General features: G+C 45.3%; 1 protein-coding gene across 3 annotated transcripts in view; it reads right to left on the bottom strand.

Annotated features, from left to right (window-relative positions):
- Nucleotides 1-26,592, bottom strand: part of LOC109880178 (unconventional myosin-Vc) — a 51,061-nt gene extending 24,469 nt beyond the window's left edge. For 2 of the 3 annotated variants that reach the window (XM_031801526.1, XM_031801527.1), the window contains exons 1-14: nucleotides 26,507-26,592; nucleotides 25,925-26,035; nucleotides 22,824-22,995; nucleotides 21,035-21,179; nucleotides 19,403-19,559; nucleotides 17,114-17,257; nucleotides 16,798-16,879; nucleotides 15,327-15,434; nucleotides 13,730-13,836; nucleotides 10,816-11,081; nucleotides 8,205-8,286; nucleotides 7,886-8,026; nucleotides 4,979-5,101; nucleotides 4,600-4,683 (exon numbers count right to left, since the gene is read on the bottom strand). In XM_031801526.1, the coding sequence (XP_031657386.1) occupies nucleotides 4,600-4,683; nucleotides 4,979-5,101; nucleotides 7,886-8,026; nucleotides 8,205-8,286; nucleotides 10,816-11,081; nucleotides 13,730-13,836; nucleotides 15,327-15,434; nucleotides 16,798-16,879; nucleotides 17,114-17,257; nucleotides 19,403-19,559; nucleotides 21,035-21,179; nucleotides 22,824-22,995; nucleotides 25,925-26,035; nucleotides 26,507-26,542 (1,758 nt within the window). In that variant the 5' untranslated portion in view covers nucleotides 26,543-26,592. The other variant, XM_031801528.1, reaches the window with a different exon arrangement.
- Nucleotides 26,593-26,820: the final 228 nt, after the last annotated feature.

Here is a 26,820-nt window from a genome sequence, read left to right as displayed (position 1 = left end):
TACTACTGCCACTCGGTTGGCATGACTTTAAATACTACTGCCACTCGGGTTGGAATGACTTTAAATACTACTGCCACTCGGTTGGCATGACTTTAAATACTACTGCCACTCGGTTGGCATGACTTTAAATACTACTGCCACTCGGGTTGGCATGACTTTAAATACTACTGCCACTCGGTTGGCGTGACTTTAAATACTGCTGCCACTGGGTTGGCGTGACTTTAAATACTACTGCCACTGGGTTGGCGTGACTTTAAATACTACTGCCACTGGGTTGGCGTGACTTTAAATACTGCTGCCACTGGGTTGGCGTGACTTTAAATACTACTGCCACTGGGTTGGCGTGACTTTAAATACTACTGCCACTGGGTTGGCGTGACTTTAAATACTACTGCCACTGGGTTGGCTTGACTTTAAATACTACTGCCACTCGGGTTGGCGTGACTTTAAATACTACTGCCACTCGGTTGGCATGACTTTAAATACTACTGCCACTCGGTTGGCATGACTTTAAATACTACTGCCACTCGGGTTGGCATGACTTTAAATACTACTGCCACTCGGTTGGCATGACTTTAAATACTACTGCCACTCGGGTTGGCATGACTTTAAATACTACTGCCACTCGGTTGGCGTGACTTTAAATACTACTGCCACTCGGTTGGCGTTACTTTAAATACTACTGCCACTCGGTTGGCGTGACTTTAAATACTACTGCCACTCGGTTGGCGTGACTTTAAATACTGCTGCCACTCGGTTGGCATGACTTTAAATACTGCTGCCACTCGGTTGGCATGACTTTAAATACTGCTGCCACTCGGGTGGCATGACTTTAAATACTGCTACCACTCGGTCGGCATGACTTTAGACAATTGAGACTTTTTATAAACAAAAGACCATCTAGGAGCCTGGACCCGGACCATCTAGGAGCCTGGACCATGACGCCACCCAGACCATCTAGGAGCCTGGAACATGACACCACCCAGACCATCTAGGAGCCTGGACCATGACTCCACCCAGACCATCTAGGAGCCTGGACCATGACTCCACCCAGACCATCTAGGAGCCTGGACCATGACTCCACCCAGACCATCTAGGAGCCTGGACCATGACGCCACCCAGACCATCTAGGAGCCTGGACCCAGACGCCACCCAGCCCATCTAGGAGCCTGGACCATGACGCCACCCAGCCCATCTAGGAGCCTGGACCCAGACTCCACCCAGCCCATCTAGGAGCCTGGACCATGACGCCACCCAGACCATCTAGGAGCCTGGACCATGACTCCACCCAGCCCATCTAGGAGCCTGGACCATGACGCCACCCAGCCCATCTAGGAGCCTGGACCCAGACTCCACCCAGCCCATCTAGGAGCCTGGACCATGACGCCACCCAGACCATCTAGGAGCGTCATCATCGTACTGTTGTCTGTACTGCCAGGGGGTGTTGTCAGTTGTAATCTTGAAACCATTAATTTCAACTGCCCTCTTAGATCTGCTATCGTTACCTCAAAATAGAAGCCCACTGTGGTCTTTGCTCACCCAGTGCTCTTAGTTCAAATGTGAATTCCATAAAACTTGAATACCCCCTCGGTTTTCAAATCACGTAGAGCTGTTATTTTCATCATAGGTACACTTCAACTATGACAGACAAAATGAGGGGAATTTTTTTATTTTTTATGAATTGATTTGCAAATTATGGTGGAAAATAAGTATTTGGTCAATAACAAAAGTTTCTCAATACTTTGTATATACCCTTTGTTGGCAATGACAGAGGTCAAACGTTTTCTGTAAGTCTTCACAAGGTTTTCACACACTGTTGCTGGTATTTTGGCCCATTCCTCCATGCAGATCTCCTATAGAGCAGTGACGTTTTGGGGCTGTTGCTGGGCAACAGACTTTCAACTCCCTCCAAAGATTTTCTATGGAATTGAGATCTGGAGACTGGCTAGGCCACTCCAGGACCTTGAAATGCTTCTTAAGAAGCAACTCCTTCGTTGCCCGGGCGGTGTGTTTGGGATCATTGTCATGCTGAAAGACCCAGCCACGTTTCATCTTCAATGCCCTTGCTGATGGAAGGAGGTTTTCACTCAAAATCTCACGATACATGGCCCCATTCATTCTTTCCTTTACAAGGATCAGTCGTCCTGGTCCCTTTGTAGAAAAACAGCCCCAAAGCATGATGTTTCCACCCCCATGCTTCACAGTAGGTATGGTGTTCTTTGGATGCAACTCGGCATTCTTTGTCCTCCAAACACGACGAGTTGAGTTTTTATCAAAAAGTTATATTTTGGTTTCATCTGACCATATGACATTCTCCCAATCTTCTTCTGGATCATCCAAATGCTCTCTAGCAAACTTCAGACGGGCCTGGACATGTACTGGCTTAAGCAGGGGGACACGTCTGGCACTGCAGGATTTGAGTCCTTGGCGGCGTAGTGTGTTACTGATGGTAGGCTTTGTTACTTTGGTCCCAGCTCTCTGCAGGTCATTCACTAGGTCCCCCCGTGTGGTTCTGGGATTTTTGCTCACCAATCTTGTGATCATTTTGACCCCACGGGGTGAGATCTTGTGTGGAGCCCCAGACAGAGGGAGATTATCAGTGGTCTTGTATGTCTTCCATTTCCTAATAATTACTCCCACAGTTGATTTCTTCAAACCAAGCTGCTTACCTATTGCAGATTCAGTCTTCCCAGCCTGGTGCAGGTCTACAATTTTGTTTCTGGTGTCCTTTGACAGCTCTTTGGTCTTGGCCATAGTGGAGTTTGGAGTGTGACTGTTTGGGGTTGTGGACAGGTGTCTTTTATACTGATAACAAGTTCAAACAAGTGCCATTAATACAGGTAATGAGTGGAGGACAGAGGAGCCTCTTAAAGAAGAAGTTACAGGTCTGTGAGAGCCAGAAATCTTGCTTGTTTGTAGGTGACCAAATACTTATTTTCCACCATAATTTGCAAATAAATTCATTAAAAATACTACAATGTGATTTTCTGGATTTTTTTTTCATTTTGTCTGTCATGGTTGAAGTGTACCTATGATGAAAATTACAGGCCTCATCTTTTTAATTGGGAGAACAGGAAGCATAGGAACTGAGAAGTGGTCTGTGGTCACCACCTGCAGAACCACTCCTTTATTGGGGGTGTCTTGCTAATTGCCTATAATTTCCACCTGTTGTCTATTCCATTTGCACAACAGCATGTGACATTTATTGTCAATCAGTGTTGCTTCCTAAGTGGACAGTTTGATTTCACAGAAGTGTGATTGACTTGGAGTTACATTGTGTTGTTTAAGTGTTCCCTTAAGTGTGTGTGTAATATTATATATATATATATATATATATATATATATATATATATATATATATATATATATATATATATATATATATATATATATATATATATATATATAGTTTTTTGTGCGTGTTCAATGTGCATTTTATATTGTATTATACAGGACCCATTTGGAAAAGAGACTTCGGTCTAAATAAGTCTTCCCTATCAAAAAAGGTTCAATAAATACAACTAAAAATGTAATAAGCTAAGTTAAGAAACACACTGAGAAGGAGAGGTCAGTCCATACCTTACTGGTTCTCATGGTGTCTATCAGCATGTTAAGAAACACACTGAGAAGGAGAGGTCAGTCCATACCTTACTGGTTCTCATGGTGTCTATCAGCATGTTAAGAAACACACTGAGAAGGAGAGGTCAGTGCAGACCTTACTGGTTCTCATGGTGTCTATCAGCATGTTAAGAAACACACTGAGAAGGAGAGGTCAGTCCATACCTTACTGGTTCTCATGGTGTCTATCAGCATGTTAAGAAACACACTGAGAAGGAGAGGTCAGTCCATACCTTACTGGTTCTCATGGTGTCTATCAGCATGTTAAGAAACACACTGAGAAGGAGAGGTCAGTCCATACCTTACTGGTTCTCATGGTGTCTATCAGCATGTTAAGAAACACACTGAGAAGGAGAGGTCAGTCCATACCTTACTGGTTCTCATGGTGTCTATCAGCATGTTAAGAAACACACTGAGAAGGAGAGGTCAGTCCATACCTTACTGGTTCTCATGGTGTCTATCAGCATGTTAAGAAACACACTGAGAAGGAGAGGTCAGTCCATACCTTACTGGTTCTCATGGTGTCTATCAGCATGTTAAGAAACACACTGAGAAGGAGAGGTCAGTCCATACCTTACTGGTTCTCATGGTGTCTATCAGCATGTTAAGAAACACACTGAGAAGGAGAGGTCAGTCCATACCTTACTGGTTCTCATGGTGTCTATCAGCATGTTAAGAAACACACTGAGAAGGAGAGGTCAGTCCATACCTTACTGGTTCTCATGGTGTCTATCAGCATGTTAAGAAACACACTGAGAAGGAGAGGTCAGTCCATACCTTACTGGTTCTCATGGTGTCTATCAGCATGTTAAGAAACACACTGAGAAGGAGAGGTCAGTCCATACCTTACTGGTTCTCATGGTGTCTATCAGCATGTTAAGAAACACACTGAGAAGGAGAGGTCAGTCCATACCTTACTGGTTCTCATGGTGTCTATCAGCATGTTAAGAAACACACTGAAAAGGAGAGGTCAGTCCATACCTTACTGGTTCTCATGGTGTCTATCAGCTCTTCATACAGTGTGTCTCTGTTCTTCTCTAGAAAGCCCCAGCACTGATATTCTACCTGTATTGGCACAACACAGATTTTCAAAGCAAAGACACAGATTTGAGGTATGTAATTGGTGAACCAAAAAATTATTTTTTCCTTTACAAATGAATGAAAAATATATATATATATATATAAAAACATAATAAATTGGATGTAAAATGAGCAGAGGTGAATTCCATTGAAATGTAGTCACTTCAGGAAGTAAACTGACATTCCAATTGCTTCCTGAAATGACTGAGTTGAAATGGAATTCAGTCCAACCCTGCTAAGTTCCACTGTAATAGAAAAGGGACATGGAGTGTGACTGTACCTTGTCAGCAAAGTGTTGGATGATGAAGGCTTCGTTAGACATCCTGGGCTTCTCAAACAGAGGGTTGTCAGCCAGGTAGTTATACAGCTTCTGAAGCCAGTTCTGATCTGTACCCTGGGGGAACTGGAGAGAGAAAGAGAGAGACAGAGAGAAACAGAGAGAGAGAGAAACAGAGAGAGAGAGAAACTTAATTATACCATGGCATTGTTGAATACTTGTTTCTGATTGGCTTGAAGGGCATTCTAGAGCGTGCATAATTTCCCTATAACGCATGGTATATTTATTCCTGATAAATGGTGACGGAGTTTATCAGGGAGTGTATAGGAGATGTTGTACCCACTGTGACTATTAAAACCTACCTAAACCAGAAACCGTGGACATATGGCAACATTCGTGCAAAACTGAAAGCGCGAACCAGCGCATTTAACCACAGCATGGTGACTGGGAATATGGTTGAATACAAACAGTGTAGTTATTCCCTCCGCAAGGCAATCAAACAGACAAAATGTCAGTACAGAGACAAAGTGGAGTCGCAGTTCAACGGCTCAGACACTAGACGTATTTGGCAAGGTCTATAGACAATCACGGACTACAAAGGGAAAACCAGCCACGTCGAGGACATCGACGTCTTGCTTCCAGACAAGCTAAACGCCTTCTTCACCCGCTTTGAGGATAACACAGTGCCCGCTCCCAAGGACTGTGGACGATGTGAGTAAGACATTTAAACGTGTTAACCCTCGCAAGGCTGCTGGCCCAGACGGCATTCCTAGCCGCGTCCTCAGAGCATGCACAGACCAGCTGGCTGGAGTGTTTACAGACATATTCCCTCTCTCCCTATCCCAGTCTGCTGTCCCCACATGCTTCAAGATGGCCACCACTGTTCCTGTACCGTAGAACTAAATGACTATCGCCCCGTAGCACTCACTTCTGTCATCATGAAGTGCTTTGAGAGACTAGTCAAGGATCATATCACCTCCACCCTACCGGACACCCTAGACCCACCCCAATAGATCCACAGACGATGCAATCGACATCGCACTGCCCTATCCCATCTGGACAAGAGGAATACCTATGTAAGAATGCTGTTGATTGACTATAGCTCAGCCTTCAACACCATAGTACCCTCCAAGCTCATCATTAAGCTGGAGACCCTGGGTCTGAACCCCACCCTGTGCAACTGGGTCCTGGAATTCCTGACGGGCTGACCCCAGGTGGCCAAACGTTTACAAATCGAGAAAATCCTGTTGGGCTGTATCACCGCCTGGTACGGCAACTACACCGCCCGCAACCGCAGGGCTCTCCAGAGGGTGGTGCACAACGCATCACCGGGGGCAAACTATCTGCCCTCCAGGACACCTACATCACCCGTTGTCACAGGAAGGCCAAAAAGATCATCAAGGACAACAACCACCCTGAGCCACTGCCTGTTCACCCCGCTATCATCCAGAAGGAGAGGTCAGTACAGGTGCATCAAAGCAGGGACCGAGAGACTGAAAAACAGCTTCTATCTCAAGGCCATCAGATTGTTAAACAGCCATCACTAGCACATTAGAGGCTGCTGCCCAATATACATGGACTTGAAATCACTGGCCACTTTAATAATTGTATCACCAGTCACTTTAAGAATGTTTCCATACTGCTACTCATCTCATATGTATATACTGTATTCTGTCCTATTCTACTGTATCTTAGTCTATGTATTACTCATCTCATATGTATATACTGTATTCTGTCCTATTCTACTGTATCTTAGTCTATGCATTACTCATCTCATATGTATATACTGTATTCTGTCCTATTCTACTGTATCTTAGTCTATGCATTACTCATCTCATATGTATATACTGTATTCTGTCCTATTCTACTGTATCTTAGTCTATGCATTACTCATCTCATATGTATATACTGTATTCTGTCCTATTCTACTGTATCTTAGTCTATGTATTACTCATCTCATATGTATATACTGTATTCTGTCCTATTCTACTGTATCTTAGTCTATGCATTACTCATCTCATATGTATATACTGTATTCTGTCCTATTCTACTGTATCTTAGTCTATGTATTACTCATCTCATATGTATATACTGTATTCTGTCCTATTCTACTGTATCTTAGTCTATGTATTACTCATCTCATATGTATATACTGTATTCTGTCCTATTCTACTGTATCTTAGTCTATGCCGCTCTGACGTTGCTCATCCAAATATCTATATATTCTTAATTCCCTTCCTTTACTTTAGATTGTGTGCATTGTTTGATATTACTTGTTAGAGATATTACTGCACTGTTGGCGCTAGAAACACAAGCATTTTGCTACACCCACAATAACATCTGCTTAACACTTGTATGTGACCAACTCAAATGTGATATTTACACGGTAGAATTAAATGGCTTTAGTTCATTCTCACATGTCCTTTGTTTGAGCTGCTTTTGAAAGTAAAAGTCGAAATGAAAACATTTTTTGTTGACTTAGATTTTTATAACGGTAAGCTAGGACCGATGGTTTGGTTAGCTGAGCTATAGCAAGTCTGTTTGGTCACCACGGCAACTACTGTAGCTATCTAGTAAACATGCTAGCTACTTCAGTGGCTGTTGAACACATTTCTACCTGCAAATTAACATATTTCTAGAGGTAAATGTGTTTAATTATAGCCATGGTATTAAAGGGATAATCAACTCGGGTCTCTATTCGTTCTGTGGGAAAATAATGCCACTCCGTGGAAGGTCAGTTTTCCCTACTCCACTAAGCGCGTCGTGGAACACACCTTCCACGTCGTTCATTTATTTTCCATACAATGCATAGACCCCCCCCGAGTTAATTATCCATTTTATATTTCACACTGTCCTGTCATACAAAAAAAAACTATACACATCCTTGTTAAATACATAAATTGGTCTCACCAGACATTCTTCATCTAGAAGGTCCAGGATGCCCATCTTAGCTTCAATCAGGTCAATGACCGGCTGATTGTCATAGAAGTCTATCAGAGTCCAGGGAATATCCTCCTTCATGTACTCCTCCTGCTCCAGCTTGAACACATGCTGATACAGGAAACAGCAGAAAATATATATCTTAGTTGTTACAACCTTTCAGTGAAACAAGTGTATTGCTTTCACCACAATTGCGAATAAGAGACATTGCAGACTTCGTAATCCCAGAACCCAATGCCACATCGAGTGGCTGTAGCTGCTGGAGTCTGTGTCACTAGAGAATACATACCAAGTTGAACTGTTGTTGCAGTTTCTCGTTGGCGTAGTTGATGCAAAACTGTTCAAAACTGTTGATGTCAAATGTTTCAAAGCTGGAAAAACAGGAGGAAAGAGGTGCCAAAATGGAGTGAAAATAACATATATGATGATGAATACAATATGCAGTACAACTATCCTACAGTACACTATGCAGTACAACTATCCTACAGTACACTATGCAGTACAACTATCCTACTGTTAATATGCAGTACACTATGCAGTACAACTATCCTACAGTACACTATGCAGTACAACTATCCTACTGTTAATATACAGTACACTATGCAGTACAACTATCCTACTGTTAATATACAGTACACTATGCAGTACAACTATCCTACTGTTAATATACAGTACACTATGCAGTACAACTATCCTACAGTACACTATGCAGTACAACTATCCTACAGTTAATATGCAGTACACTATGCAGTACAACTATCCTACTGTTACTATACAGTACACTATGCAGTACAACTATCCTACTGTTAATATACAGTACACTATGCAGTACAACTATCCTACTGTTAATATACAGTACACTATGCAGTACAACTATCCTACTGTTAATATGCAGTACACTATGCAGTACAACTATCCTACAGTTACTATTCAGTACAACTATCCTACAGTTAATATGCAGTACACTATGCAGTACAACTATCCTACTGTTAATATACAGTACACTATGCAGTACAACTATCCTACAGTTAATATGCAGTACACTATGCAGTACAACTATCCTACTGTTAATATACAGTACAACTATCCTACTGTTAATATGCAGTACAACTATCCTACAGTTTATATGCAGTACAACTATCCTACAGTTTATATGCAGTACAACTATCCTACTGTTAATATGCAGTACACTATGCAGTACAACTATCCTACTGTTAATATGCAGTACACTATGCAGTACAACTATCCTACTGTTAATATGCAGTACACTATGCAGTACAACTATCCTACTGTTAATTTACAGTACACTATGCAGTACAACTATCCTACTGTTAATATACAGTACAACTATCCTACTGTTAATATACAGTACACTATGCAGTACAACTACCCTACAGTTAATATGCAGTACAACTATCCTACTGTTAATATGCAGTACACTATGCAGTACAACTATCCTACTGTTAATATACAGTACACTATGCAGTACAACTATCCTACTGTTAATATGCAGTACACTATGCAGTACAACTATCCTACTGTTAATATACAGTACACTATGCAGTACAACTATCCTACTGTTAATATACAGTACACTATGCAGTACAACTATCCTACAGTTAATATGCAGTACACTATGCAGTACAACTATCCTACAGTTTATATGCAGTACAACTATCCTACAGTTTATATGCAGTACAACTATCCTACAGTTTATATGCAGTACAACTATCCTACAGTTAATATGCAGTACAACTATCCTACTGTTAATATGCAGTACACTATGCAGTACAACTATCCTACAGTTAATATGCAGTACACTATACAGTACAACTATCCTACAGTTAATATGCAGTACACTATGCAGTACAACTATCCTACTGTTAATATGCAGTACACTATGCAGTACAACTATCCTACTGTTAATATGCAGTACACTATGCAGTACAACTATCCTACTGTTAATATGCAGTACAACTATCCTACTGTTAATATGCAGTACACTATGCAGTACAACTATCCTACTGTTAATATGCAGTACACTATGCAGTACAACTATCCTACTGTTAATATACAGTACACTATGCAGTACAACTATCCTACTGTTAATATACAGTACAACTATCCTACTGTTAATATACAGTACACTATGCAGTACAACTATCCTACAGTTAATATGCAGTACAACTATCCTACTGTTAATATGCAGTACAACTATCCTACTGTTAATATGCAGTACACTATGCAGTACAACTATCCTACTGTTAATATACAGTACACTATGCAGTACAACTATCCTACTGTTAATATACAGTACACTATGCAGTACAACTATCCTACAGTTAATATGCAGTACACTATGCAGTACAACTATCCTACAGTTTATATGCAGTACAACTATCCTACTGTTAATATGCAGTACACTATGCAGTACAACTATCCTACTGTTAATATACAGTACACTATGCAGTACAACTATCCTACAGTTAATATGCAGTACACTATGCAGTACAACTATCCTACTGTTAATATGCAGTACACTATGCAGTACAACTATCCTACAGTTTATATGCAGTACAACTATCCTACTGTTAATATGCAGTACACTATGCAGTACAACTATCCTACTGTTAATATACAGTACACTATGCAGTACAACTATCCTACAGTTAATATACAGTACACTATACAGTACAACTATCCTACAGTTAATATGCAGTACAACTATCCTACTGTTAATATAACCGACACAAATGTATTTTCAAAGAAGGTTTTAATCCGATCGTGATATTGCACGTGGTCGATTTATCTCACTTTAGTTGAATGCACTTAAAATATCGTCGTGAATAAAAGTGTCTGCTAAAACGACTCCGTTGTAACGTCACGTATTCACACATTACCCATAGATATCCAGGACACCTATGAAGGAGTGCTGTTTCCCCGGGACCTGCAGCGCTGCGTTGATCTTCTGGATGACGCAGTCGAACAGGTGGGCGTAGATCTGCTTGGCGAGGGCGTCTCTGGCGTTCACCGCCCGCTTGCTGGTTACTGGCTTCACCACCGTCTCTGCCACCATGACGAACCGGCGGTGGCACAGCCAACGGGTAACACCGTCAGGACTGACCCCGAGAAGGTCGCAAAAGGCTGCTATGTGGGGATCACTGGACTGGAGGGGGGGAGGGAGAGAGGGAGGGAGGGATGGGAGGGTGCGAGAGGGGAGGGAGAGAGGGAGAGGGAGGGAGGGATGCAGAGGGAGGGAGGGATGCAGAGGGAGGGAGGGATGCAGAGGGAGGGATGCAGAGGGAGGGAGGGATGCAGAGGGAGGGAGGGATGCAGAGGGAGGGAGGGAGTGGAGGGGAAGGAGGAAGGGGAGGGAGGGAGAGGGGAGGGAAGGGAGGGCAGGAAAGGGAGGGAGAGAGAGGGAAGGGAGGGGAGGGCGAGGAGGGAGGGTAGGAAAGGGAAGGGAGAGATGGAGAGCAGGGAGGACAGGAAAGGGAAGGGAGAGATGGAGAGGAGGGAGGGCAGGAAAGGGAAGGGAGAGATGGAGAGGAAGGAGGGCAGGAAAGGGAAGGGAGAGATGGAGAGGAAGGGAGGGAGAGGGAAGAGAGGGAAGGGAGAGATGGAGGGAGGGAGAGAGAGATGGAGAGGAAGGGAGGGAGGGAGAGGGAAGAGAGGGAGGGGAGAGATGGAGAGGGAGGGAGGGAGGGAGAGGGAAGAGAGGGAGGGAGAGGGAAGAGAGGGAGGGGAGAGATGGAGAGGAGGGAGGGCAGGAAAGGGAAGGGAGAGATGGAGAGGAAGGGAGGGATGGAGAGGGAGGGAGGGCAGGAAAGGAAGGGAGAGATGGAGGGAGGGCAGGAAAGGGAAGGGAGAGATGGAGAGGAAGGGGAGAGATGGAGAGGGAGGGAGGGCAGGAAAGGAAGGGGAGGGAGAGGGTTGGTTTTCAGCTAATAAAGAATTTCCTTGATATTTGTAGATGGTCATCAAACTTTTCTGAGTCAAGATCACTTTCTGAGTCAAAATGCAAGCTGAGATCTACTACTCTGATTTTGTTTATTAACATGACTTGTAAATGTAAGCCTATGAAACATTAACCAATTAAAAACCGTTCTGTAGCAATGAGGTTTGTGCAGTAAGCTATAGGCTCAATACAATAACACCACATACTGGCTTTGCTTGAATTTACCTGCCAATGTATTGTTGTTCGGGACATTTTTCCCCAAATATATTTCTAAATATTGAGGTAGGATATATGATCACACCAGTAATAGATTTGTTGTTGTATTACTTGTGAGGCACAGCTGAGTGAGCAGACATTTAAAATAATTAGCTTTTTATTTTACTAGGCTGATGGTGCCTGTATCTGAGGGAGAGAGCAGCAGACTGAGGGTCAGTCTCAGCAGAGGGAGAGAGCAGCAGACTGAGGGTCCGTCTCAGCAGAGGGAGAGAGCAGCAGACTGAGGGTCCGTCTCAGCAGAGGGAGAGAGCAGCAGACTGAGGGTCCGTCTCAGCAGAGGGAGAGAGCAGCAGACTGAGGGTCCGTCTCAGCAGAGGGAGAGAGCAGCAGACTGAGGGTCCGTCTCAGCAGAGGGAGAGAGCAGCAGACTGAGGGTCCGTCTCAGCAGAGGGAGAGAGCAGCAGACTGAGGGTCCGTCTCAGCAGAGGGAGAGAGCAGCAGACTGAGGGTCCGTCTCAGCAGAGGGAGAGAGCAGCAGACTGAGGGTCCGTCTCAGCAGAGGGAGAGAGCAGCAGACTGAGGGTCCGTCTCAGCAGAGGGAGAGAGCAGCAGACTGAGGGTCCGTCTCAGCAGAGGGAGAGAGCAGCAGACTGAGGGTCCGTCTCAGCAGAGGGAGAGAGCAGCAGACTGAGGGTCCGTCTCAGCAGAGGGAGAGAGCAGCAGACTGAGGGTCCGTCTCAGCAGAGGGAGAGAGCAGCAGACTGAGGGTCCGTCTCAGCAGAGGGAGAGAGCAGCAGACTGAGGGTCAGTCTCAGCAGAGGGAGAGAGCAGCAGACTGAGGGTCCGTCTCAGCAGAGGGAGAGAGCAGCAGGCTGAGGGTCCGTCTCAGCAGAGGGAGAGAGCAGCAGACTGAGGGTCCGTCTCAGCAGAGGGAGAGAGCAGCAGACTGAGGGTCCGTCTCTCTACATCCCTCCGCTCTCCCTTTCCTCCACTGACTCTGACCAAAAAGAGACACTGTCTTCCAGCTGATGGCGAAACTCAAGTCGCACCGCATTATTTCTGCCTCATGCAAAAATTAATGTCGTTACTCATATGAACAGAGAAGGTTAAATATTCCTTGATATTAAAAAATGACCCAAGCCGCTAATAATAAGAATAATAATAATAACAAGGCCTATAGATACACTTTCCTCCTCATTCATTACTGCTGCAGTGCTGGTTGTAGCGCTGAGTGGAAATAGGAAGAACATGCAAGTATCAAGTTTGCCGTATCTTTCTTTACTGCAGACATGCAGTCATCTGAGCATTCTAATTGGCCGGCGGTAAGCATAGTGCACTTGATTGATTTCCTCTCCAGGCCCAATGGGAAGGCATAGTTTGCACCTTCAGACACATGAAATGCAACAGTTTGCCCACCTGGCGCGAGACTAATAAAAAAATACAAACACAAGGATTTATCTTTTTTTTTTTTTTTACAGCAATGTTTGGGATCGACTAGAAATGCCTTGGAGATCAAGAAGGCGACGGTGATCGACCGGTTGGTATAAAGGGTTGTGAGTTCACACCGGGTTGGATTTCCACTCGGCCACATACACATATCAAGCCAATGTTTTCCCAGGAGAAACGTAAGGTAGACTTACACTAATTGATGACCTGTCTGATCCAACGTTTCTGATCGCCACATTCCCCAGGTGTAGAATCCCAGCCAGCACCTTGAACACATCAGCCTGGAAGTCCTTGGTTAACCCTACAGGGAGGACAGAGGACGGTCAGGGGAATAACACTGCATCCTGCAGACTCGACTACATAAGGACTTCATAACACATTCATAACCCATACATAAGACAGGGGAATAACACTGCATTCTGCAGACTCGACTACATAAGGACTTCATAACACATTCATAACCCATACATAAGACAGGGGAATAATACTGCATTCTGCAGACATACCTACATAAGGACTTCATAACCCATACATAAGACAGGGGAATAACACTGCATCCTGCAGACTTACCTACATAAGGACTTCATAACACATTCATAACCCATACATAAGACAGGGGAATAATACTGCATTCTGCAGACATACCTACATAAGGACTTCATAACCCATACATAAGACAGGGGAATAACACTGCATCCTGCAGACTTACCTACATAAGGACTTCATAACACATTCATAACCCATACATAAGACAGGGGAATAATACTGCATTCTGCAGACATACCTACATAAGGACTTCATAACCCATACATAAGACAGGGGAATAACACTGCATCCTGCAGACATACCTAGGTGAATAGCGAGTTAAAGAAATCCATTGATATTTTAGTAATTTAATATCCGCTCTTATCCAGAGACACTTACAATCCGTTCAGTCAACTTCATTTATTAAGTAAACAACCACGATCCCTGCAAGCAAAATATTCTGCAATATTAGGTCCCCAACTACAAATGCATGGTCATCAAACAAATGTCTGATAACAGTACATGTTGATCTGAGCAGTAAGTTGACCTACAGAGTGACGAACAGAGCGACGTCGGCCTACAGAGCGATGAACAGAGCGACGTCGACCTACAGAGCGACCTACAGAGCGACGTCGACCTACAGAGCGATGAACAGAGCGACGTCGACCTACAGAGCGACGTCGACCTACAGAGCGATGAACAGAGCGACGTCGACCTACAGAGCGACGTCGACCTACAGAGCGATGAACAGAGCGACGTCGACCTACAGAGCGACGTCGACCTACAGAGCGACGTCGACCTACAGAGCGACGTCGACCTACAGAGCGATGAACAGAGCGACATCGACCTACAGAGCGACGTCGACCTACAGAGCGATGAACAGAGCGACGTCGACCTACAGAGCGAAGTCGACCTACAGAGCGATGAACAGAGCGACGTCGACCTACAGAGCGACGTCGACCTACAGAGCGATGAACAGAGCGACATCGACCTACAGAGCGACGTCGACCTACAGAGCGACGTCGACCTACAGAGCGACGTCGACCTACAGAGCGACGTCGACCTACAGAGCGACGTCGACCTAAAGAGCGACGTCGACCTACAGAGCGACGTCGACCTACAGAGCGACGTCGACCTACAGAGCGACGTCGACCTACAGAGCGACGTCGACCTACAGAGCGACGTCGACCTACAGAGCGACGAACAGTGATGTTGGCCTACAGTGATGTCGGCCTGCAGAGCGAAGAACAGAGCGATGTCTCTCACCCAACAGAGAGAAGGTCCTGCGCGTCTCCTCCATGTCCTTCCTATCGTCCACGCCCTCGATAGCAGTCTCCCCTCCCATACTGGTGTACCTGAACTCATCTGCCCTCACTGGAGAGAGACAAGCACACAGACACACGTCCATTAGCACGTTATTGACCTACCCCATACACTTCAGGAGCCTACATTATTTCATCTGTTGTCAGGATGTCAGTGTAACTACTGACTCATCTGGTTGAATAACGGTGAAAGACAAATAAATAAAATAAATAAATAAATAAATAATAATAATAATAATTGAGATGATGACTTTCATGGCCTAGTCAGGGGCCGTATCGTCCGTCCCCCTCTCTCTCTAGGGGCCGTATCATCCGTCCCCCTCTCTCTCTAAGGGCCGTATCGTCCGTCCCCCTCTCTCTCTAAGGGCCGTATCGTCCGTCCCCCTCTCTCTCTAGGGGCCGTATCGTCCGTCCCCCTCTCTCTCTAGGGGCCGTATCGTCCGTCCCCCTCTCTCTCTAGGGGCCGTATCGTCCGTCCCCCTCTCTCTCTAGGGGCCGTATCGTCCGTCCCCCTCTCTCTCTAGGGGCCGTATCGTCCGTCCCCCTCTCTCTCTAGGGGCCGTATCGTCCGTCCACCTCTCTCTCTAGGGGCCGTATCGTCCGTCCCCCTCTCTCTCTAGGGGCCGTATCGTCCGTCCCCCTCTCTCTCTAGGGGCCGTATCGTCCGTCCCCCTCTCTCTCTAGGGGCCGTATCGTCCGTCCCCCTCTCTCTCTAGGGGCCGTATCGTCCGTCCCCCTCTCTCTCTAGGGGCCGTATCGTCCGTCCCCCTCTCTCTCTAGGGGCCGTATCGTCCGTCCCCCTCTCTCTCTAGGGGCCGTATCATCCGTCCCCCTCTCTCTCTAGGGGCCGTATCGTCCGTCCCCCTCTCTCTCTAGGGGCCGTATCATCCGTCCCCCTCTCTCTCTAGGGGCCGTATCATCCGTCCCCCTCTCTCTCTAGGGGCCGTATCGTCCGTCCCCCTCTCTCTCTAGGGGCCGTATCATCCGTCCCCCTCTCTCTCTAGGGGCCGTATCGTCCGTCCCCCTCTCTCTCTAGGGGCCGTATCGTCCGTCCCCCTCTCTCTCTAGGGGCCGTATCGTCCGTCCCCCTCTCTCTCTAGGGGCCGTATCGTCCGTCCCCCTCTCTCTCTAGGGGCCGTATCATCCGTCCCCCTCTCTCTCTAGGGGCCGTATCATCCGTCCCCCTCTCTCTCTAGGGGCCGTATCATCCGTCCCCCTCTCTCTCTAGGGGCCGTATCGTCCGTCCCCCTCTCTCTCTCTAGGGGCCGTATCGTCCATCTACAGTAGCAGAACTGCCAAGCCCCAGGGGTTTAACAGGACTCTCTTTCTAAATCTAAAATTTTTTTAATTTTTTTTTTTTTATCTCAATGGAGACAACTGAAGAATTACAGGTGAAATAAATGTCCGTCACTCACACAGTCTCAGGCTCTTGAACTCAGGCTGGTCTGCACAGGCACACATCTGGTAGAAGATGTGGTAGTTTCTCTCGCTCTCGGACTGAAGAGAAAGAGAGAGCGTCACTGTCTAAAAGTCATGCAACGATTAAGATCTGTTCGTGTTGGTCGTTGTCATGGCAAGGAGTTGGCAAGACAACACAAACAGATCTGGAACCAGAGGCTAGCAGTGGCTCACTGAAGCCTTCCAAACGGTAAACATGACTCAACTATACAGTAGCTAGGCTACCTTACACACCACATATCAAATCTGAGAATCAAGTATGTGATGTATGACCTGGGAAACCACTCTAGATTTCTCCAGGAGATATGTCCTCATGTTGGCCCCGATGATCTGATATCTCCTGTCGAAGCTGATCTCTGTGTACTTCCCAAAGCGACTGCTGTTGTCGTTCCTGGTCGTCTTGGCATTTCCTATAGCCTTGACACACAAAAAAAAAACTGGCATTACAAGTTTGTCCATCATAGTTGATGCTTAATCAAAACACATTGTAGATTGTATCATTAAGATGTATCAGAAGTACGGTGGCTGGTGAGGCCAATCTGTGCCTGGAACACCGTGGCACATTGGACATGATCTGTCAGATTATCACGTGGATCACACTGTGGGGCCTTTACCTACAGATTATCACGTGGATCACACTGTGGGCCCTTTATCTACAGATTATCACGTGGATCACACTGTGGGGCCTTTACCTACAGATTATCACGTGGATCACACTGTGGGCCCTTTATCTACAGATTATCACGTGGATCACACTGTGGGGCCTTTACCTACAGATTATCACGTGTATCACACTGTGGGGCCTTTACCTACAGATTATCACGTGGATCACACTGTGGGGCCTTTACCTACAGATTATCACGTGTATCACACTGTGGGGCCTTTATCTACAGATTATCACGTGGATCACACTGTGGGGCCTTTACCTACAGATTATCATGAGTGTATCACACTGTGGGGCCTTTACCTACAGATTATCATGCGTCTATCACACTAAGGGGCCTTTAACTACAGATTATCACGTGTATCACACTGTGGGGCCTTTACCTACAGATTATCACGTGTATCACACTGTGGGGCCTTTACCTACAGATTATCATGAGTGTATCACACTGTGGGGCCTTTACCTACAGATTATCATGAGTGTATCACACTGTGGGGCCTTTACCTACAGATTATCATGCGTCTATCACACTGTGGGGCCTTTACCTACAGATTATCATGCGTCTATCACACTGTGGGGCCTTTACCTACAGATTATCATGAGTGTATCACACTGTGGGGCCTTTACCTACAGATTATCACGTGGATCACACTGTGGGGCCTCTACCTACAGATTATCACGTGGATCACACTGTGGGGCCTTTACCTACAGATTATCACGTGTATCACACTGTGGGGCCTCTACCTACAGATTATCACGTGTATCACACTGTGGGGCCTTTACCTACAGATTATCACGTGTATCACACTGTGGGGCCTCTACCTACAGATTATCACGTGTATCACACTGTGGGGCCTTTCCCTACAGATTATCACGTCTATCACACTGTGGGGCCTTTCCCTACAGATTATCACGTGGATCACACTGTGGGGCCTTTCCCTACAGATTATCACGTGGATCACACTGTGGGGCCTTTCCCTACAGATTATCACGTGGATCACACTGTGGGGCCTTTCCCTACAGATTATCACGTGGATCACACTGTGGGGCCTTTCCCTACAGATTATCACGTGGATCACACTGTGGGGCCTTTCCCTACAGATTATCACGTCTATCACACTGTGGGGCCTTTCCCTACAGATTATCACGTGGATCACACTGTGGGGCCTTTACCTACAGATTATCATGAGTGTATCACACTGTGGGGCCTTTCCCTACAGATTATCACGTGGATCACACTGTGGGGCCTTTCCCTACAGATTATCACGTGGATCACACTGTGGGGCCTTTCCCTACAGATTATCACGTGGATCACACTGTGGGGCCTTTCCCTACAGATTATCACGTGGATCACACTGCGGGGCCTTTCCCTACAGATTATCACGTGGATCACACTGCGGGGCCTTTACCTACAGATTATCACGTGGATCACACTGTGGGGCCTTTCCCTACAGATTATCACGTGGATCACACTGTGGGGCCTCTACCTACAGATTATCACGTCTATCACACTGTGGGGCCTCTACTTACAGATTATCACGTGTATCACACTGTGGGGCCTCTACCTACAGATTATCACGTGTATCACACTGTGGGGCCTCTACCTACAGATTATCACGTGTATCACACTGTGGGGCCTCTACCTACAGATTATCACGTGGATCACACTGTGGGGCCTTTCCCTACAGATTATCACGTGTATCACACTGTGGGGCCTCTACCTACAGATTATCACGTGGATCACACTGTGGGGCCTTTCCCTACAGATTATCACGTGGATCACACTGTGGGCCCTAAAAGCATAACTGAAACAGATGACATCAAATTACTCCTTCACATATTGTGATGCTACATGTAATGACCATACACTGCTAGGACACATGTATTTAAAAACATACCTCAGTTATTGGGTTGGATGCCAGAACTTTGTCTTCCACGTGTGTTTTGCTGCCAGACTTGCTGACCATAGCGAAGTACCTCATGGCATATCTAGCAGACACGGTCTTGCCGGCTCCAGACTCACCACTCACTATGATCGACTGGTTCTTGTTGTTCCTGAGAAAAAAGGAAATAAATAAAAATGTTTATCTCATTAAAAAATATTTAAAAAGAGAAACGACCTCAAAGGTAATTCCTAAAAATAAAAATAAACTTCACAGATCTTCATTGTAAAAGGGTTTTAAACACTGGTTACCCATGGTTGTTCAATGAACCATAAACAATTAATGAACATGCACCTGTGGAACGGTCGTTAAGACACTAACAGTTTACAGACGGTAGGCAATTAAGGTCACAGTTATGAAAACTTAGGACACTAAAGAGGCCTTTCTACTGACTCTGAAAAACACCAAAAGAAAGATGCCCAGGGTCCCTGCTCATCTGCATGAACGTGCCTTAGGCATGCTGCAAGGAGGCACGAGGACTGCAGATGTGGCCAGGGCAATAAATGGCAATGTTCGTACTGTGAGACGCCCGAGACAGCGCTACAGGGATCATCCTCGTAGTAGCAGACCACATGTAACAACACCTGCACAGGATCAGTACATCCGAACATCACACCTGCAGGACAGGTACAGGATAGCAACATGGAGGTGGAAGATCCGTCATGGTCTGGGGCGGTGTGTCACAGCATCATCGGACAGAGGTTGTCATTGCAGGTAATCTCAATGCTGTGCATTACAGGGAAGACATCCTCCTCCCTCATGTGGTACCCTTCCTGCAGGCTCATCCTGACATGACCCTCTAGCATGACAATTGCCACCAGCCATACTGCTCGTTCTGTGCATGATTTCCTGCAAGACAGGAATGTCAGTGTTCTGCCATGGCCAGCGAAGAGCCCGGATCTCAATCCCATTGAGCACATTTGGGACCTGTTGGATCGGAGGGTGAGGGCTAGGGCCATTCCCCCCAGAAATGTCCAGGAATTTACAGGTGCCTTGGTGGAAGAGTGGGGTAACATCTCACAGCAAGAACTGGCTAATCTGGTGCAGTCCATGAGGAGATGCACTGCAGTACTTAATGCAGCTGGTGGCCACTCCAGATACTGACTGTTACTTTTGATTTTGACCCCCCTTTTGTTCAAGAACACATTATTCCATTTCTGTTAGACACATGTCTGTGGAACTTGTTCAGTTTATGTCAGTTGTTAAATCTTGTTATGTTCATACAAATATTTACACACGTTAAGTTTGCTGAAAATAAACGCAGTTGACAGTGAGAGGACGTTTATTTTGTTGTTGAGTTTATATCTGCGTAGGAATACTGCATATTTCACATTCTTTGAATATTTGACAGGTGAGCTTATTTCCAAGAAGTTATACTGACAGATTGGCCCAAAGGGCTGACGGAAATATAGATTAAAGGCTATAGAATAGGAAGTTGGTGGGGGGGGGGGGGGGGACAACTCAGGGATTGAACCATTGTCTCCAGGAGCATAGCATTGGTCCGGGGGGGGGGGGGGGGGGGGGGGGGGGGGGCATTACTACCACAAAACCAGCCCCTCTCCCGGGGACGGCCCGTCTAACTTTTACCTGGCCATCTGTTTATAAGCCTCCTCTGCCACGGCGAAGATGTGAGGATCCATATCGCCCATGTTCTGTCCACTGTAGGCGTGGATGACTGCATCTCCATAGATGTGAAGCTGCTTGTATGGGTTGACGGCCACCAGGATGATTCCTGATAGGGAGTGAAGGAAACCATCAAGACATACAGCACAGTCAGAGTTATCCTAATTTGCTTTCACATAGTAAGCTTCTAATATAGAATAAAAAAAGAATTATAAATAGATGTATTGCCCTGTGAATATTATTTTTCTCATCTCCTACATTCTATACAAACATAAAGCAGTGTGAGTGTGTCTTTACCGCAGTAGGTGTAGATGGAGTGTGTCTTTACCGCAGTAGGTGTAGATGGAGTGTGTCTTTACCGCAGTAGGTGTAGATGGAGTGTGTCTTTACCGCAGTAGGTGTAGATGGAGTGTGTCTTTACCGCAGTAGGTGTAGATGGAGTGTGTCTTTACCGCAGTAGGTGTAGATGGAGTGTGTCTTTACCGCAGTAGGTGTAGATGGAGTGTGTCTTTACCGCAGTAGGTGTAGATGGAGTGTGTCTTTACCGCAGTAGGTGTAGATGGAGTGTGTCTTTACCGCAGTAGGTGTAGATGGAGTGTGTCTTTACCGCAGTAGGTGTAGATGGAGTGTGTCTTTACCGCAGTAGGTGTAGATGGAGTGTGTCTTTACCACAGTAGGTGTAGATGGAGTGTGAGTGATTCTTTACCGCAGTAGGTGTAGATGGAGTGAGTGATTCTTTACCGCAGTAGGTGTAGATTGAGTGTGAGTGTCTCTTTACCGCAGTAGGTAAGGATGGAGTGTTTCTTTACCGCAGTAGGTGTAGATGGAGTGGGAGTGTCTCTTTACCGCAGTAGGTGTAGATGGAGTGTGAGTGTGTCTTTACCACAGTAGGTGTAGATGGAGTGTGAGTGTCTCTTTACCGCAGTAGGTGTAGATGGAGTGTTTCTTTACCGCAGTAGGTGTAGATGGAGTGTGTCTTTACCACAGTAGGTGTAGATGGAGTGTGAGTGATTCTTTACCGCAGTAGGTGGAGATGGAGTGAGTGATTCTTTACCGCAGTAGGTGTAGATGGAGTGTGAGTGTGTCTTTACCGCAGTAGGTGTAGATGGAGTGTGAGTGTTTCTTTACCGCAGTAGGTGTAGATGGAGTGGGAGTGTTTCTTTACCGCAGTAGGTAAGGATGGAGTGTTTCTTTACCGCAGTAGGTGTGGATGGAGTGGGAGTGTCTCTTTACCGCAGTAGGTGTAGATGGAGTGTGAGTGTGTCTTTACCACAGTAGGTGTAGATGGAGTGTTTCTTTACCGCAGTAGGTGTAGATGGAGTGCGAGTGTCTCTTTACCGCAGTAGGTGTAGATGGAGTGTTTCTTTACCGCAGTAGGTGTAGATGGAGTGGGAGTGTCTCTTTACCGCAGTAGGTGTAGATGGAGTGCGAGTGTCTCTTTACCACAGTAGGTGTAGATGGAGTGTGAGTGTGTCTTTACCGCAGTAGGTGTAGATGGAGTGTGAGTGTGTCTTTACCACAGTAGGTGTAGATGGAGTGTGAGTGTGTCTTTACCACAGTAGGTGTAGATGGACTTGTGAGTGTGTGTCTCTCTTTACCGCAGTAGGTGTAGATGGAGTGTGAGTGTGTCTTTACCGCGGTAGGTGTAGATGGACTTGGGAGTGTGAGTGTGTCTTTACCGCAGTAGGTGTAGATGGAGTGTGAGTGTTTCTTTACCACAGTAGGTGTAGATGGAGTGTGAGTGTTTCTTTACCACAGTAGGTGTAGATGATCTTGGACTCCACGAAGCGCACTTTGAGGTTGTGTAGAACTGCTGGTTCGTGGAGGTAGCTGAGAGCTGTCAGGTCATTCTCCCCCACCAGGATATCAGGGTTGCGGAGGTGAGGGAGCTGAGGACTGGATGTGTCCAGGGAGTACAGCATCTCCTACAGGGGGAATAACAGTGTGATGTTGGTGATTCAAAGCCTCTATGGCCAGTTTCCAGGACACAGAGTATAGTAAACCTAGTCCTGGTCTACAAAGCATACTCAATACAGAATCTCAACGTTAAAAGTATGTTGTATGATTTACATGTCCTAGTCCTGCCGTACATGTCCTAGTCCTGCCGTACATGTCCTAGTCCTGCCATACATGTCCTAGTAAATGAGTGAAAGTAATGAGCTAGAGATAAATGAAAGATGATCCCCATAAATACACTGTTTTACATTTCAGTCATTTAGCAGACGCCAGAGAGGAGAAATCAGTGTTTTAGTGCCTTACTCAAAAGGCACAGAGACAGATTTTTTTCCCCTAGTCATCTCGGAGATTTGAACCAGAAACCATTTGGTTACTAGCACAACACTCTTAACCACTAGGCTACCTGCTGCAAATGTATGCTGTCGTTCAAATGTATGCTGTTGTAACAGATGTGAAACAGCTAGCTTTAGTTAGCGGTGGTGCTGAGGTAACAGATGTGAAACGGCTAGCTTAGTTAGCGGTGGTGCTGAGGTAACAGATGTGAACCGGCTAGCTTAGTTAGCGGTGGTGCTGAGGTAACAGATGTGAAACAGCTAGCTTAGTTAGCGGTGGTGCTGAGGTAACAGATGTGAAACAGCTAGCTTAGTTAGCGGTGGTGCTGAGGTAACAGATGTGAAACAGCTAGCTTAGTTAGCGGTGGTGCTGAGGTAACGGATGTGAAACGGCTAGCTTAGTTAGCGGTGGTGCTGAGGTAACAGATGTGAAACAGCTAGCTTAGTTAGCGGTGGTGCGCGCTAAATAGCGTTTCAAATCGGTGACGTCACTTGCTCTGAGACTTTGAAGTAGTGGTTCTCCTTTCCTCTGCAAGGGCCGTGGCTTTTGTGGAGCGATGGGTAACGATGCTTCGAGGGGTGACTGTTGTTGATGTGTGCAGAGGGTCCCTGGTTCGCGCCCGGGTAAGGGCGAGGGTACGGTCTAAAGTTATACTGTTACTCTGTCATTCAAACTGAAATTGCCCATACAGTACAGTGCATTGTGGTCTATAGTTACAAACAGGGCTCTCCCAACAGGCCCATAGAGTATTGTGGTCTATAGTTATAAACAGGGCTCTCCAACAGGCCCATCCATCGTCAAAACAATTCTGAAAGTACATGCAATTTTCACGTGTTCCATCGCAAACTGTCATAAACAAATCTCACAAGTATCAGTCACCACAAGCGCTATTACCCCACCCCTGGTTAGCCACTAATGGCTTAAAAAGTCAAACCTAACAATATCGGCCAGTCAATTTCCAGCAATATTGCCCATCTTTTGAGTCGACAACTACTTTTCACAAAACCTTCTCAATTAAAATTTTAAGTAGGTTAACCTGGCGGAAGTATATCAATTGTTATCTATTATTTGTCAACTTTGTCATGAAATGAGCCGCAGCAGCACAGAAACCATCGCTAGAAGGGCACATTATGCGTGGCATAAACTACAAGATTTCGCCGTCCCTGACGAATTTTCATGATCAGGGTGAAATCCTATGAACTTGGGCTAAGATCAGTACGTCTGGACTCGCGTAGGTTGAGCGGGTTTTTATTTATTTATTTAACTAGGCAAGTCAGTTAAGAACAAATTCTTATTTTCAATGACGGGTCAAGGACGCACTGTTGAAGACTGTTCGGTTCTCCAGACCAGGATGTCCTGATAACTTTCTGACTTTGGCCGTGCGCCTGGTAGTAAGACCTAGGACGCGACAGCCAATGAGCACTCCACATGTTAGACCCCCAAAAATCATGGCGAACAGGGAAGCAACAACAGGTTGTCCCTAGTTACCACAGCCACAAAGTCAACACTGACCATATCATACAAATGCATCATATTTCGTTTGTTGGTACTAATTTAAAGGTTAGGCTTAAATGTAGCAGTGTGGTTTGGTAAAAAATCAGATATTAATAAGATAATTTGAAGAAATAGGCGGGGTTTAGCTAGAAATAAATATGACAGATTGGTGGAGCTGTGGAGAAAACGCGGCATCCTTTTCAAAATTAAAAGTTTTTACGGCCAATTCCCTCTACAATATCAGTCCATATTGTCCACGTCTGTGGGTCCATATTCTGCGCCGCAGTCTCTTTTTTTAAACGCTTCTGCACATAATAATGGGCATACAAATAAATCATCTCACCGACAAAAACATGTTTGCTTGTCGGCATTTTTCCCCCGATGACAACCGAAAAACCGCAGGGCAGGATCAGCTAGGGAACGTGACAGGGGTTGTGGATGGACGGAATTAAACATTTGGTACAAGGAAATCTGGAAATTTGAGCGCATCCGAGTTGTTAATATCTTTGAAGTGTTGTGTTTGCTCAGCATTAGATGACACATGCCTCACTCTAGATGCGCAATTAAAGGGGAACTACACACACACAAAATCCAAATGTGTTAGTTTTCTTCCAGACCAGTTATTTGAACAATTTTAATTTTGAGTTAAAAACAAATCTGGAGCCAGGAGTTTTAAAATCACAGATTTTAGAGGAGATGTGGTATATGGCCAATATACGAAGGCTAAGGGCTATTCTTAGACACAAGTGCCTGACACAGCCCTTAGCCGTCGTATATTGGCCATAGATCACAAACCCCCAAGGAGCCTTATTGCTATTAAACTGGTTACCAACGTCATTAGAGCTGTAAAACTAAATGTTGTCATACCCGCAGTATACGATCTGATATATCATGGCTTTCAGCCAATCAGAATTCAGGGCTCAAACCACCCAGTTTATAATAATCATTATTTTACCAGGTATATTGACAGAAAACATTCTCTTGTATACCAATAACTTTATTTTTATTACAGTATCTCATGCTAGAAAAGGTTGGAGACCCCCTGGTTCATAGTCTGTCTTCAGTACTTACAGTGCCATCCTCAAACTGCAGTTGTAAAGTATCATCTCCAGGTTTGAAGTCTCTCAGGATCTCTGCTGACTTCCAGACATGCTCTTCATCCGGTATCCACACTCTGTTGTACTGAATGAGCCAATTAATTATAGCCTACTTTCTCAAGATGAGTGAATGCCACGATTTTCTTTTGGTAGATCACAATTACAGTACAGATACGTTACTACTAATTACATAGACTTCAATAATAAAGACAGCAATTTGATAATGGACTCTACAAGGAAAGTTGGAAACTCATTTGCATAATCATTTCCCAAACTGTATTCAGGTGGACAGTGTGCACCATATGTTAGTCATTTAACAAATTTGTCAACGTGTTCAACAGGTGTTAAAACTAACCGATTGAGATTCCCTATTAAGATTGAATGAGTTTAAAAAAAAACATGTATCACTTCCTTTTTCATTATTTTCTCACCTTCGTATAAAGTTCCGACAAAGCCATGGTAGTAAAGTTTTAACAATCCGTGAGTTTAACCAACAACATCCATACCGTCAGTGGCGTGAAAAATTCGACAACTTCCCCAGGCGTTTTGTCTTTACCTGTGCAGTGGACTTCGCCTTCCTCGTCCCGCCCATCAGTCTTGTGACAGCAGCTTGACATTAGGGGTGTGTTCATTTGAACAAAGACAACAATAGAAACAGGATACATACCTCAGAGGGTTTTTAGTTGTGCGGGTGATTCTATAGTGATTCTATTGGCATGCGCCTTGCGTTTACTCAGGGAATGGAACGGGACACAGTAGCAAACGTAGCCTATAGATTTCTCGCAGCCTTTTCCTAGCAGTTGGGTGACAGCAATCCACGTAGCATTATATGGAGGCTACACATATTGTTCATGTAAATAAATACATTCC

This window comes from Oncorhynchus kisutch, linkage group LG22 (assembly GCF_002021735.2).
Source record: "Oncorhynchus kisutch isolate 150728-3 linkage group LG22, Okis_V2, whole genome shotgun sequence".
Taxonomy (NCBI): domain Eukaryota; kingdom Metazoa; phylum Chordata; class Actinopteri; order Salmoniformes; family Salmonidae; genus Oncorhynchus; species Oncorhynchus kisutch.
This window is presented reverse-complemented; position numbering and strand designations above follow the sequence as displayed.